The following is a 15,778-nucleotide window of genomic DNA, read 5'->3' as shown; positions in this document are numbered from 1 at the left end:
TGAACTTTGAGAAGATAGAAATTTCAACAGCACTGAGTTTCAACATATCAGTGGAAGGGTTAATGTTAGCATAGGCACGTACCTTGCATAGACTGAACCAAGTTTTTCACGGTATCTGGCCGGACGCTCAGCGCTGCACACTTTTCCATTAGGACTGGTGGGATATGATTATACATGTCTAAGTTATCTATTGACTCTGGATCAATCCTCAAGGAATCCATGAACTGCCTGTTATAAAAGAAAATAAGACAAACCAGATTTCAAATCAGTCCAAACTCTTCTTCTAATTAGACAATCTGCTGAGTTCACAATATTAAGATGTGTACTATCAAAATGTGTACTGACATGTCTGCGAAGTGTAGTGAAATACACTCAGACTGCACATTCTCTTTATACAATTACTCCTTTTAAATGGATAAATTTTAAGCATTATGTATTTCTTTAAAAATAGACTGCAAAACTCTAAGGCGGCAATATCAACACTGGCTTTGCTATCAATTCATCATGATGTGGAGATGCCGGCGTTGGACTGGGGTAAACACAGTAAGAAGTTTAACAACACCAGGTTAAAGTCCAACAGGTTTATTTGGTAGCAAAAGCCACACAAGCTTTCGGAGCTCTAAGCCCCTTCTTCAGGTGAGTGGGCACCTGAAGAAGGGGCTTAGAGCTCCGAAAGCTTGTGTGGCTTTTGCTACCAAATAAACCTGTTGGACTTTAACCTGGTGTTGTTAAACTTCTTACTGTATCAATTCATCACCCAGAGTTGTACACAAATATCCCTCAAATACTTGTTTCTCCTCAAAATCAACTAATACAGGATCATAGAACAGTACAGCACAGTAGGAAGCTCGGCCCTTTGGTCCATCAAGACTGCAGTGGCTCTTTTCAAGAACAATCCTATTTCTTCCACTCCCCCACTCTTTCCCTACATTCTTTCTCCTTCAAGTATTTATCAAATTTTCTTATATCCAAATGAAAAGTGATGGGAAATTTCAATTTTACTTGAAAGAAATAAGCTGTGATCACAACATGGATTGGGATGAAACCTTACTGATCTCCTTCTTTCAGGATACTAACTCCAACAAACATATGAACAAGGAATAGGAGTAGGCTATTCAGCCCTCAAGCTTGCTCCTCCATTAAACAGGACCAGGGCTGATCTGATAGTAATTTCAAATCTGTATCCTAACTACCCCCGATAACCTATCACCACCCCTACCCATCCATGCTTACCAAGAACCTATATGTCTCTGCCTCAAAAACGTTCAAAGACTCTGCTTCCACTGAGTTCCAAAGACTCTCAACCCTCTGAGTGAAAACAATATGCCCTAGTTCTGTTTTAAATGGGTAGCTGCTTATTTTTAAACAGTGACCCTCTAGTTCTAGATTCTGCCACAAGAGGAAACATCCTCTCCACATCCACCTTGTCAAGATCATTCAGGATCTTGTATGTTTCAATCATCAATTTCAAACATTTTGTCAAAATACTTACTCTAATACTTCATTTTTGCCATCTATTTTAGCCATCACTTCTCGTAATAATTTTGCCTTTTCTTCACTAGAGAACCAGAATAGGAAAAATGGTGAGACATGGCACAGTAAACGGCTTCAAAGATTATACTGTTTCAAAATATTAAAGTATTTACTACATTAAACCTGCATAAAACTATAACACAAAAGGTAGAACAAAGTGCCTCCAAAGTTACAGAGGTAAAAAGAAAATCTGCAACTACATAGGTAATAATTCAAATATATTTGTTCACAAAATTTAGACTAAATTACAAATTAAAATAATTGAATAATGAAAATAGGACAAGCACTCAGTAAGGTTAGGCACCAACACCTCCTCCACAATCATCCTCAACATCGGTGCCCCACAAGTCTGTGTCCTCAGCCCTTATTATACTCCTTATATACCTATGACTGTGTGGCCAAATTCCCCTCCAACTCGATTTTCAAGTTTGCTGATGACACCACCGTAGGGGGTCAGATCTCAAACAATGATGAGATGGGAGTACAGGAAAGAGATAGAGAATCTGGTGAACTGGTGTGATGACAGTGGCACAGTGGTTAGCACTGCTGCCTTTCAGTACCAAGGACCCGGGTTCGATTCCCAGCTTGGGTCACTGTCTGTGGAGTTTGCACATTCTCCTCGTGTCGGTGTGGGTTTCCTCCGGGTGCTCCAGTTTCCTCCCACAGTCCAAAGATGTGCTGGTTAGGTTGATTGGCCATGGTAAATTGATCCTTGGTGTCAGGGGGACTAGCAGAGTAAATACGTGGGGCTACAGGGATAGGGGCTGGGTGGGATTGTGGTCGGTGCAGACTCGATGGGCCAATTGGCCTCCTTCTGCACTGTAGGGATTCTACATAACAATAATCTCTTCCTCAATGTCAGCAAAATGAAGGAAGTAGTCATCAACTTCAGGAAGCATAGTGGAGGACATGCCCTTGTCTACATCAATGGAAATGAAGTGGAAATGGTTGACAGCTTCAACTATCTAGGTCCAACAACCTGTCTTGGTCTCTTCACGCTGAGGCTACAGTTAAGAAAGCCCACCAACGCCTCTACTTTCTTAGGAGGCTAAGGAAGATTGGCATGTCTGCTACGACTTTCACTAACTTTTACAGCTGCACCATAGAAAGCATTCTTTCTGGTTGTATCACAGCTTGGTATGGCTCTGGCACTGTCCAAGACCACAAACTGCAAAAGGTGTGAACAAAGCCCAATCCATCACGCGAACCAGCCTCCCATCCATTGACTCTGTCAACACTTCCCATTGCCTCAGAAAAGCAGCCAGCATAATCAAGGACTCCACGAAGCCTGGACATATTCTCTTCCACCTTCTTCCGTTGAGAAAAAGATATAGAAGTCTGAGGTCACATACCAATTGACTAAAGAACAGCTTCTTCCCTGCTGCCATCAGACTTTTGATCTTTCTCTACACCCTAGCTATGACTGTAATACTACATTCTGCACTCTCTCGTTTCCTTCTCTATGAACAGTATGCTTTGTCTGCATAGCATGCAAGAAACAATACTTTTCACTGTATACTAATACATGCGACAACATGTTAAATAAATCAAATCACTTTATGGCACAATTTCAATTCAAATAACAGAATAAAGAGTAGACTGCATTGAAAACTTGAATTAATAGAAAATAAATAATATGCACTGCAAGTTAAACAGTATTGTGAAAGAGGACATAAAAAGAAAGGTTAATACCTCACAGAGACCATTGCCAGATAAAACCTAATTTGTTCTGTTTATGTTTTAAAGAAGCAAATACTGATAATATCCTGGTAAACAGTTCACTGGAGTTTAGTCGCTCATCATCTTTCCACAAGATAGAGGTTTACATGATGCCAACCTCTGTTCTCCAATTACAAGCTGAGTCTTGAATATATTTATATAACATTCATATCAATTCACTGGTAACTTATTCAACAGCTCTCACTATGGAAAACTGTTTTACCAGCTTCCCCTTCTACCTTAGCTTCAATCCCCTGGTATTTGATCCCTCAGTCCATGTATAAGCTGTGAACACCCTTTAACCTTGCAGGCCTGTGATTTCCACCATCTAGGAGGAGAAGAGCAACAGGTGCTTGAAAACACCATCACCTCCAAGTCACAGATCATCCTGACTTTGGAATGTACTGCTACTCCTTCATTGGCACTGGGTCACAATCAAGGAATTCTCTTGACAGCATTGTGGGAGCACTTTCACCGTACTTCAAGGTGGTGGCTCACCACCACCTTCTCAAGTGCAACTAGTGATAAATAATAAATTGCTGCCTTGCCAGCAGCACCCCCATCTCAAGAATGAATAAAACAAGTATTAAAAACTTCAATTTGGTCATCTCAAAGTCTTTCCTTTTCCAAAGAGACAAAGGTCAAATTCCTAGAACTTCCCCCATGACTTACATACTGTATCTGCAAAGCGTGCAGCGCTAGCAAAATGGCTCATTTCTTTTTTAAAAGGAGCAAAGAAATCCCTTGCGAGCAGTGCATTAATGCTTAAAAGGCCTAATTTTCAAGCTCTTGTACTTTTTAGTATTGTAGCTCTACAGAAGCTGCAAGCCTCAGGCTCACCTGTATAGGGACGAAGCCTCATGGGCTTCCATAGGTACCAATTTGGCAAAAATATCAGGACCAGTCACATTTGGATCAGTTGGGTTGACAGGAAGGGCTTTTACCAGAGATGCTCCTATTAAAAATAGATTAGCACAAGTGTTTAAATGTACACACTTCTTTCAGAAAAAAAATTGTACTTAACAAATTTAAACATGCACAAAAATGCTATAAATTTTATTAAATTAAGTGGACTAGTTGATGGGCCAAAGCTCATGCTGGATGCTGCAAAGTTGTATTGAACAAGGGAGATACGATTAGGAAGTAGTGGGCTGTTTTGACTGCACACACCCTGTGTCCAACTCGAAGGCTTATAACTAGGCCAGCTTACAACACCCATGTGAAAGCGCGGCACGGTGGCACAGTGGGCAGTACTGCTGCGTCACAGCGCCAGGGACCCAGGTTCAATTCCGGCCTTGAGTCACTATCTGTGTGGAGTTTGCACATTCTCCGTGTCTGCATGGGTTTCCTCCGGGTGTTCCGGTTTCCTCCCTTAGTCCAAAGATGTGCAGGTTAGGTTGATTGGCAATGCTAAATTGCCCCTTAATGTCAGGGGGATTAGGAGTAAATATATGGGGTTACGAGGATAGGACCTGGGTGGGATTGTTGTCTATGCAGGTTCAATAGGCCATGTGGCCTCCTTCTTCACTGTAGATTCTATGATTCTATGAAACAAGGATTTCAGAGTTTGTTATAAGCCAGTATTAGTTATAGACAACATCCAATATAGCAATTAGCAATGAAAGAACACAGTAACAGGTCCAAAAATTGCTCAAAATATCTTAGTTTGAATGCTGGTTAATAGAGCATAATCTTAGAAAACCTGCCTTTTACAGATGAGAGTGAATCCAGGGGTGGCACAGCTTCATGATAGATGAAGTCATTGTCCTTCTTGGCAGCATTATACCTGAATGCAAGATAGATCAGGACTGTAGAATAAATGTAAACATTTTTTTTTATATGTTCTTCCCATAGTGGTCCTGTCTGAACTGTTTCAGCTGATTTAAGGTGGCACACAGAAGGGAGGAAATGATGCTTCAGATGTACAGAAAACCTTGGTTGGACCCCATTTGAAATACTGCTTTTAGTTTTCAGCACCATGCAGAAGGATATATTGGCCTTGGAGGGGTGTAATGTAGGTTCACCAGAATGATGCCAAGGCTGAAAGTGTTCAATTATGAGAATAGGTTGCATTAGGCTATATTTACTTAAGCTTAGATGGCTGAGGGCTGATCTAATCAGGTTAAGATATGGTGCGTGATATTGTCCTTGGATTTTTTGAGCGACAAAAGTTTGCCTGGGAACCAGAAATCACACTGGGTCCCTGGAAGAATGTCTTTGCTGACTGTAGGGGGCGGTTCAGGAGGATTTGTGAGAGAATCTCCCCCACAATGGGCAAAGGAATATGTCATTCCGCTTCCAACAAATTAAATTATGAGAATCTTTAAGGAAGAAACAATGCTGGCATGGCAGAAATTGAGAGGTATTACCATTTTTCTTAGATTTTTGTAAAAAGATCTGAGATTTTGAGTGAAAGTTCAGGACCACAAGCTTGTGTTGGCTGGACCACACACTGAAACCCAAGATGCCATTGCTCACCAATCGCTTGGTATGTCCTGCCACCTTCAAAGATTAATGCAGTGCACTTCCAGGTGCTCTGTTTCTGCACACTCTTTACAACTGTGCCATTAAGTCTATAATGCCTCTTCCTATCCTTTCTGCCAAAATGCATCACCTTAGAGCAATTTGTATCCTCACTGTTTACTACTCCTCCAGTTTGGCATCATTGGAAAGATTTTGAAATTTTATCCTAAATTCCACGATCCAAGTCATTAATATACTTTAAAAATAGAAGAGATGCCTGGAGAGGGCCATCAGTGCCTACAATCCTCCTGTTCAAAAATAACCATTATCATGTCTCGTAGTTTTCTGTCCTGAAGCCAATTTTTTAATCAAATCGGACACTAACCTTCCTATTCCATGAACTTCAATTTTGTTAACCAGTTTTCTACATTTCACTTTGTCAAATACGTTTTTAAAATTCAGAAAGACAACTTCCACCGCATTCCATGTTATTTAAAAAATTTCAATTGCACTGTTCAGGCACATCTGCCTTTCACAAATCTAGTAAGTCGCCTCACAACACCAGGTTAAAGTCCAACGGGTTTATTTGGAGTCACGAGCTTTTGGAGCGCTGCTCCTTCCTTAGCTGAGTGAGCGCTCCAAAAGCTTGTGATTCGAATAAAGCTGTTGGACTTTAACCTGGTGTTGTGAGACTTCTTACTGTGCTTACCCCAGTCCAACGCTGGCATCTCCACATCATAGCTTTCACAAATCTGTGCTGGCCCTCCTTAATTAATTCAAGCTTCTTGGAATGCTAGTCAATTTTTTCCCCTGAATATTTTGAAAACTTTACCCACTACAGATAATAAATCTACTCAATGTAGTTGATAGGGACTGTCCTTACAACCTTTCTTGAAGGCGGCACATTTGCCAATCTCCAATCCTCTGGAACCTCCCCAGTATTTAGGGAATAATGGAAGGTTATGGCAAACCCTACTGCTATTTCCAACAATCTCTTTAGCAACCACAGATACAAGCTATCTAGATGAGGTGACTTATTTACTCTTAAGATAGTCAGTTTTTCCAGTATCACCTCCCTTGCAATTTTCACCCTATTCATTGCCTTTATCTCTGCTTCTATCAATATTTTATCAAGTACCTCCTCCTCAGTAAACATCAACACAAAGTACTCATCAAGTGTTCTAACTTTTCTCTGCACCTCTAAGCATATATCACCACCTAATAGGATCCATTCCCCCTCTTGATAACTACTTACTATTTACATGCAGGTATTAGAGGCTGACTGGTACCAATGGAACTGCATATTATAATAGTAGTGGAGATTGGAGGGAATGAATCAAAGGTTATAAACAAAATCACTTTTGATCAAGATCTTTATTTGTTAGTTTGAGGTGCAATCTAAGATAAGAGATGAGCATGGTCTTTTGGTTTATTCATCCAGAATGAATTTACAGCCAGCAAGTGCGCTTCTTAAATAATTTCAATGGCACCTCCACTACTGTACCCACTGGAGAAGTTCCTAACAACAGCCATGGAACTGTGAGTCTACCCTGACCTTTAACATCAGATATCTATTGACAAACAATAACTTTCCTTTAGAACACTATAGTAAAACCATTGCCTCGGTTGTTAACAGAAAACACTTCAATTTTTGACAAAGAAGCCCAGTGGTCCATGTTCCAATTACCACACATTTGTCTGGTTGTGCCAATGGAATATCCAGGTCTAATTTCTGACCCCATTTGCTGGAAGACATCTGCTGTTCCAATTATCTGAAAAAGTATCTCACCTATATCCATTAAAACATGACATCTTATAAGCAGCATGTAACACTAAACAGCTACTATTGACAGCAACTTTAATGTAATAAAACATCCCAAGGTGTATCATAGGCGCACTACAAAACAAGATATGCCACCATGACAAATATGACATAAGAAGGTATCAGGGTGAATGACCAACAGCTTGGTTGTAGAGGTTGGTTTTAAGGGACATCTTAAAAGAGGAAAGCAAGATAGAGAGGCAGAGGGATTTAGGGAGGGAATTCTAGAACTTGAGGCCTGGCATGTAAAGGCATGGCCACTAAAGGTGGAGCAATTAAAATCTAATGCTAAAAAGCAATGGATAAAGGGAAAGAACATTATAATAAAAGCATTCGAGAAAGTGGACAACCACCAGGTCAAGTAGTGATTTATAACGCTGATCTTATATCCTTAAGTCCCAGAATCAACTGTAGCCCGGATGATAAAATGAAAGATTTCTCTTTTCCAACTGCAAGGAGCATCGCTCAGTGCATAGCGTCTAACCCAACTTGCAGCAAACGCGTTCACAGCACAAGACTGCCAATTTAGTCTTAATCTGTAAAGTAGCCTTGTAACACTGCTTTGGCTGCATACAATTCTGATGCTGGGCTCTTTTGGGGCAGTGCACAGAGTTACAACTCTGCATTTCACCTATGAATACTAGATTTAGTTAGCTCAGTTGGCTAGACAGCTGGTTCATGATGCAAAGTGACGCTTAACAGTCTGGGTTCAATTCCTATACCAGCTGAGGTTATTCATGAAGGCCCACGTTCTCAACCTTGCCCCTCGCCTGAGCGGTGATCCTCAGGTTAAATCACCAACAATCAGTTCTCCTCCTCAAAGGGGAGAGCAGCCTCTGGTCATCTGGGCTATGGTGACTTTTCCTTTTTACTAGATTTGGGGGTCCACAATGCTGAAGAGACAAAAAGGAAAGAACTTGCCACTCCACTGCTAATGTCTGCCACATTATTTAAAATTGATCCAAAAAAGGTGCTTACTTTCACATTATGCAGTTGAAAACCAACAACACATTAATTAAACGAAGCAATTTCTTAAATCATGGTGACATGGGCAGATAAGTGCGGCACGGTAGCACAGTGGTTAGCACTGCTGCTTCACAGCTCCAGGGATCTGGGTTCGATTCCCGGCTTGGGTCACTGTCTGTGTGGAGTTTGCATATTCTCCTCATGTCTGCGTGGGTTTCCTCCGGGTGCTCTGGTTTCCTCCCACAGTCCAAAGATGTGCGGGTTAGGTTGATTGGCTATGCTAAAAATTGTCCTGAGATGCGTGGATTAGTGGGTAGATATGGGGGTAGGGCCTGGGTGGGATTGTGGTCGGTGCAGACTCGATGGGCCGAATGGCCTCTTTCTGTACTGTAGGGTTTCTATGACTTCTATGACTTCTATGAAGTGACAGATGAAATTTAAACAAAGTAGTGTGAAGTGATTCATTTTGGAAGGAATCTGAGAAGAGGCAATACAAGATAAAAGGTGCAATTCTATAGGGGCAAGGGTGCAGAGGGGCCTGGAGGTATATCTGTACACCAATCATTGAAGGTGGCAGGGCAGGTTGAGAAAGTAGTTAGTAATGCATATGACATCCTGAACTTAATAAATATGGACACAGAACTCAAAAAATGTTATGATAAACTTGTATAAAACAAAAGGTAGCTTCAATTAAGAGTTTATAGAGTCAGAGGTTTACAGCATGAAAACAGGCCCTTCGGCTTGACTTGCCCATGCCGCCCAGTTTTTAACCACAAAGCTAGTCCCAATTGCCCGCATTTGGCCCATGTGCCTTCAAACCCATGTAACTATCTAAATGCTTTTTAAAAGTCAAAATTGTACCTGCCTCCCTGGCAGCTCGTTCCAGACTCTCACCACCCTCAGAGTGAAAAATGGCCCCTCTGGATCCTTTTGTATCTCTCCCTTCTCACCTTAAACCTATGCCCTCTAGTTTTAGACTCCCCTAACCTTTGGGTATGTCCAGTCTAGGGACCACACTTTAGGTAGGACATGAAGAGGATTTAAGGAGGGTGTCATGAGAATGGTTCCAGAGATGAGGAACCTTAGTTATCTGGAAAGACTGGAGAAGCTAGGGCTGTTCTCCGTGGAAAAGAGAAAATTAAGAGGCAATCTGATTGAGATGTTCAAAATCATGTGTCTTTACACAATAGATAGGAGAAACTGTTCCCGTTAGCAGAATGATCGTGAACCAGAGGAACTGAATTAAGATGACTGGCGAAAGAAGCAACATAATAAGGATAAATGATATTTACACTGAGTGATTAGGATCTGGAATGCACAGGAGTGTGGAGGAGGAAGGTTCAATCTTGGCTTTCAACTGAGAAGTGGATCAGTATTTGAAGAGAAACGATTTGCAGGACTAAGGGAAAAAGATGGGAGAGCCAGACTAGGCAGGTTGCTCGTGCAGGGAACTGGCATAGATACAACAGGCCAAATGGCATCTCTGATTCTAAATCTCTTTTAATTACTTACTTTCCTCCAATTACATCCATAGTAAATCGCAGAGCCTCTTGAACAGTCTCAGGCTGACCCTAAAAATAACAAAATGGTGAGTCCACAATATGCTTTGTACTGGATACGTCACACAGGTAAAATAATCGGCAATTACTTCCCCTCCCACCTTAAGTGTACTTTCAGAGTTGTTACATTTACCCAAGACTTTCTTCCTATTTCCTCATAACACGCAACATCCTTGTGAATGGATTCTCGCTAATGCCTCAACATCCTCCTATCATATGAAGCCTAACACTGTTTATTTAAAGTTTATTCATTAGTGTCAGAAGTAGGCTCACATTAACATTGCAATAAAGGTTACTGTGAAAATCCCCTTGTCACCACACTCCGGGTACACGGAGGGAAAATTTAGCATGGCCAATGCATCAAACCAACATGTCTTTCAGACTGTGGGAGGAAATTGGAGCACCTGGAGGAAACCCACGCAGACACGGGGAACGTGCACAGACAGTGACCCAATCCAGGAATCAAACCTGGGTCTCTGGTTCTGTGAGGCAGCAGTGCTAACCACTGTGCCACCATGCTATGCTGTAACTGTGGTCTTAACATTTTGCACAGAGTCACCATTACCTCTTAACTGTAATATTCCAGAAATCTTGCCACAAAATCCAGTATTCTATTAGATTAGTTTAATTTGGCCTTAAGTTGCTAATTTTGTCAGAAACTGGAAATAAGAATTTCTCTACTCTTCCACATCACCCAACCATCCATAGAGTACAACTGCACCATAACATCTCTAGTCTGGAAATTCAATACCAACTGTCCAGAAACTTTTTGTGCGGCTTTGGGTAACTCAGACTCATTTTAGTACAATTCTTTGGGAGTAGAGGCATACAAATTAGTGTATTTGGATAAGTGAAACAATTTTCATTACTAAACAAATTTTCATTATAATTTTCTATAGTTGTTTCAGGTAAATAGTTATTTAATGCTGAGGAGTGTGAAATGAAACAAGAAATCTTGCTTGATGAACATGAGAGTTTTTTGAGGATGTAAATATATGGTAGATAAAGAGGAACCAGGATTTCTAAAAGGTATTCGACAAAATGCCACACCAAAGGTTAAACAAGATAGGCGGTCAGAGCATAGATACAGGATCAGTTAATGGACAGGAAACAGAGTGGGCATAAACAAGGCACTTTGAAGTTGGCAGGCTGTGACTTATGGAGTACCCACAAGGATCAGTGCTGGGGCCTCACTGATGGCTTAGACACCTTAGTGTTATCTCTTTATCTAAGTTTGATGTTACAAGGCTAGATAGGAAGGTAATTTGTGGGGAGGACACAGAAGTTGCAAATAGATATAGACAGGTTAAGTAAGTGGGCAATAGGGTGGCAGGAGTTTAATGAGGGAAGTGGGAATATACTCATTTTAGACATAATTTTTTTTAAAGGAATATTTTTTTGAAGGTGTGAAACCTTTAAATGTTGATGTTCACAGAGACTTGAGTGTGCTCCTATAAGGAATGCAGAAAGTTAATATTCAGGTATAGCAAGCAAATAGGAAGACATATGAGATGTGGACATTTATTGCAAGGGTATTAGTGAGTAGTAATAAACAAGTCTTGCAACAATTGTACAGGGCTTTGGTGAGGTCGCATAGAATCATAGTGCAGAAGAGAACCCTCGGCCCATCGAGTCTGCACCGGCACGCAAGAAGCACCTGAATTCCCACCTAATCTCATCTACCAGCACTAGGCCCATAGCCTTGAATGTTGTGACATGCCAAATGCTCATCCAGATACTTTTTAATGAATGTGAGGCAACCTGCCTCTACTACCCTCCAAGGCAGTGCATTCCAGACCGTCACCATCCTCTGGGTAAAAAAGGTTTTTCTTCACATCCCCCTAAATCTCCTGTTCCTCACCTTGAACCTATGCCCCCTTGTGACAGACTCTTCAACTAAGGGGAACAGCTGCTCCTTATCCACTCTCTTCATGTCCCTCAATCCTGTACACCTCGATCAGGTCGCCCCTCAGTCTTCTCTGCTCCAATGAAAACAACCCAAGCCTACTCAACTTCTCTTCATAGCTTAAATGTTCCATCCCAGACAGCATCCTGGTGAATCTCCTCTGGACATCCTCCAGTGTAATCACATCTGTAAAAGTTGTACAATTTTGGTCTCCATATTTAAGAAAGGATATACTTGCATTGGAAGCAGTGCAGCAAAGATGTTCACTAAATTGGTCCCTGGGATGAGGAGGTTGTCCTATGATGAGAACCTGAATAAATTGGGGCCTATATTCACCACAGTTTAGAAAACTGAGGTGTCATTAAACATACAAGATTCCGAAGGGGCTTGATAGTGTGGGTGTTGTTTCTGCTATCGGGGAATTTAAAACACATGGACTCAGGATAAGGGGCTGATCATTTGTGATTGAGAGGAGGACCTTCGGAATTCTCTGAACCCGGAGTTGTGTGTACTCTATTGTTGAATGCATTTATAGCTGGGGTAGACAGATTTTTTGTGTCTCATAGTCATAGAGGTTTACAGCGTGGAAACAGGCCCTTTGGCACAACTTGTTCATGCTGTCCTTTTTTTAAACCCCTAAGCTAGTCCTAATTGCCCGCATTTGGCCAATATCCCTCTATACCCATCTTACCTATGTAACTGTCTAAACGCTTTTTAAAAGACAAAATTATCCCCGCCCCTACTACTACCACCTCGGGCAGCTTGTTCCAGACATTCACCACCCTCTGTGTGAAAACATTGCCCCTCTGGACCCTTTTGTATCTCTCCCCTCTAACCTTAAATCTATGCCCTCTAGTTTTAGACTCCCCTACCTTTGGGAAAATATATTGACTATCTACCTTGTCTATGCTCCTCATTATTTTACAAACTGCTATAAGATCACCCCTCAGCCTTCTACACTCCAAAGAAAAAAGCCCCAGTCTATCCAGCCTCTCTTACAACTCAAACCATCAAGTCCCGGTAACATCCTAGTAAATCTTTTCTGCACTCTTTCTAGTTTAATAATATCCTTTTTATAATAGGGTGACCAGAACTGTACACTGGTAAGGCCACACTTGGAATACTATGTCTTGTACAACTTCAACAAGATGTCCCAATGAAACCAAGCATGCCAAATGCCTTCTTCACCACTCTGTCCACCTGTGACTCCACTTTCAAGGAGCTTTGAACCTGTACCCCTATATCTCTTTGTTCTATAACTCTCCCCAACGCCCTACCATTAACTGAGTAGGTCCAATCCCGATTTGATCTACCAAAATGCATCACCTCACATTTATCTAAATTAAACTCCATCTGCCATTCATCAGCCCACTGGCCCATTTGATCAAGATTCGTTGCAATCTGAGATAACCTTCTTCACTGTCCACCATGCCACCAATCTTGGTGTCATCTGCAAATTTACTAACCATGCCTCCTATATTCTCAACCAAATTATTAATATAAATGACAAATAATAGTGGACCCAGCACGTTCCCTGAGGTACACCGCTGGTCACAGGTCTCCAGTTTGAAAAATAACCCTCTACAACCACCCTGTCTTCTGTCATCAAGCCAATTTTGTATCCATTTGGCTACCTCACCCTGGATCCCGTGAGATCCATGCGGTACTTTGTCAAAGGCCTTGCTAAAGTCCACGTAGACAATATCAACTGCACTGCCCTCATCTACCTTCTTGGTTACCCTTTCAAAAAACTTAATCAAGTTTGAGAGACATGATTTTCCACTCTCAAAGCCATGCTGACTGTCCCTAATCAGTCCTTCATCTCTAAATGCCTGTAGATCCTGTCTCTCAAAATACCTTCCAACAACTTACCCACCACAGATGTGAGGCTCACCGGCCTGTAGAAACATAGAAAGAAACATAGAAACCCTACAGTGCAGAAGGAGGCCATTCGGCCCATCGAGTCTGCACCGACCACAATCCCACCCAGGCCCTACCCCCACATATTTTACCCGCTAATCCCTCTAACCTACGCATCCCAGGACTCTAAGGGACAATTTTTAACCTGGCCAATCAACCTAACCCGCACATCTTTGGACTGTGGGAGGAAACCGGAGCACCCGGAGGAAACCCACGCAGACACGAGGAGAATGTGCAAACTCCACACAGACAGTGACCCGAGCCGGGAATCGAACCCAGGACCCTGGAGCTGTGAAGCAGCAGTGCTAACCACTGTGCTACCGTGTAGTTCCCAGCCTTTTCCCTGCAGCCCTCCTTAAACAAAGACACAACATTTGCCATCCTGCAATCTTCAGGCACCTCACTTGTGACTATCGATGATTCAAATAACTCTGCTAGGGGACCTGCAATTTCCTCCCTAGCCTCCCACAATGTCCTGGGATACACTTCATCAGGTCCTGGGGATTTATCATCCTTGATGCACTTTAAGACTTCTAGCACATCCTTCTCTGTACTATGTACACTCCTCAAGACATCACTATTTATTTCCCCAAGTTCCCTAACATCCATGCTTTTCTCAACAGTAAATACTGAGGAGAAACATTCATTTAGGATCCCACTCATCTCTCATGGATCCACACATAGATGACCTTGTTGATCCTTAAGAGGCCCTACTCTCTCCCTTGTTATTCTTTTGCCCTTTATGTATTTGTAAAAGCTCTTTGGGTTCCCCTTTGCCTTATCTGCCAAAACAATCTCGTCCCTTGTTTGCCCTCCTGATTTCTCTTTTAATTCTACTCCTACACCCCCTATACTCTTTAAAGGGATTCACTTGATCCCAGCTGCCTATGCATGTCATGTGCCTCCTTCTTCTTGACCAGGGCCTCAATACCCGAGTCATCCAGTGTTCCCTACTTCTACCAGCTTTGCCCTTCACTCTAAGAGGAACGTGCTTACCCTGAACGCTGGTCAACACACTTTTGAAAGCTTCCCACTTACCAGACCCACCTTTGCCTTCCCATAGACTCCCCCAATTAACTTTTGAAAGTTCCTGCCTGATACCACATTCTTGCTTACCCCTGATAACTTTCCCCCCTTGATTCCTCTCAAGGAATCAAGAGATATCAGATTCTCGATAAGCAAGGGGGGAAAGTTATCAGGGCTAAGCAAGAATGTGGAGTCAAGGTTAAATTCCTATCAGCCATGATCTTATTGAACAGCAGATCAAACTCGAGGGGGCCAAGTAGCCTACTCCTAATTCATAAGTTTGTATATGGTGAGTGGGCAAGAAACTGGAGTTGTGATCCAGTATCAGCCATGGTCATATTGAATGGCGGAGCAGGCTCAACAGGCCGAACGGTCCATTCCTGCTCCTATTTCCTGTGTTTAAGTTACATCAATGGTACTTTCTGTTTCACGCTGTCATGGTTAGGCATTCTAGTTTAGTTTTGTAATCCAGAGAATTCTGAAATCCACAATTTACTTGGCCTTAAGCATTCCGGACTGAAGAAGTTGTAGTGCACTACTTCTGGTTCCTTTTTTTAAAATATCAAAACGTGCCCCCTCAAATTTACTGACATCGAATTCAACCTATTGAGCATCAATCTTTTCAATACACAATGTATCCGTCTTCAGTCAAATTATTTATCATGTTTCCTATTTTGGTATTATTTGCAAGTCTAGATATCACCATCTCCAGTTCTTTATTCAAATCATTGGTGTACACAGCCTTTTGGGCCACCACTATAGACTTTCAATCTATCTTAGCTTACATATCAAAAAAAATACAGGGACCTGCTTCCTGACCATCACAATAACCAGCTGTTTCTTTAACGAATCCAAGTTTTTTTC

The 15,778-nt window shown here is 41.8% G+C and overlaps 1 protein-coding gene across 2 annotated transcripts in view; it reads right to left on the bottom strand.

Moving 5' to 3' along the window:
• ptpn23a (protein tyrosine phosphatase, non-receptor type 23, a) overlaps positions 1 to 15,778 on the bottom strand; it is an 87,369-nt gene that overhangs the window by 32,439 nt on the left and 39,152 nt on the right. Inside the window, exons 1-6 of one of the 2 annotated variants that reach the window (XM_078215857.1) lie at positions 11,924 to 12,144; positions 10,016 to 10,074; positions 4,959 to 5,038; positions 4,093 to 4,207; positions 1,493 to 1,558; positions 83 to 228 (exon numbers count right to left, since the gene is read on the bottom strand). In XM_078215857.1, the coding sequence (XP_078071983.1) occupies positions 83 to 228; positions 1,493 to 1,558; positions 4,093 to 4,207; positions 4,959 to 5,038; positions 10,016 to 10,074; positions 11,924 to 11,995 (538 nt within the window). In that variant the 5' untranslated portion in view covers positions 11,996 to 12,144. Of the gene's footprint in view, positions 1 to 82; positions 229 to 1,492; positions 1,559 to 4,092; positions 4,208 to 4,958; positions 5,039 to 10,015; positions 10,075 to 11,923; positions 12,145 to 15,778 lie in introns of those variants that run through there. The other variant, XM_078215856.1, reaches the window with a different exon arrangement.

This window comes from Mustelus asterias, chromosome 7, assembly GCF_964213995.1.
Source record: "Mustelus asterias chromosome 7, sMusAst1.hap1.1, whole genome shotgun sequence".
In the NCBI taxonomy this organism is placed as follows: Eukaryota; Metazoa; Chordata; class Chondrichthyes; order Carcharhiniformes; family Triakidae; genus Mustelus; species Mustelus asterias.
This window is presented reverse-complemented; position numbering and strand designations above follow the sequence as displayed.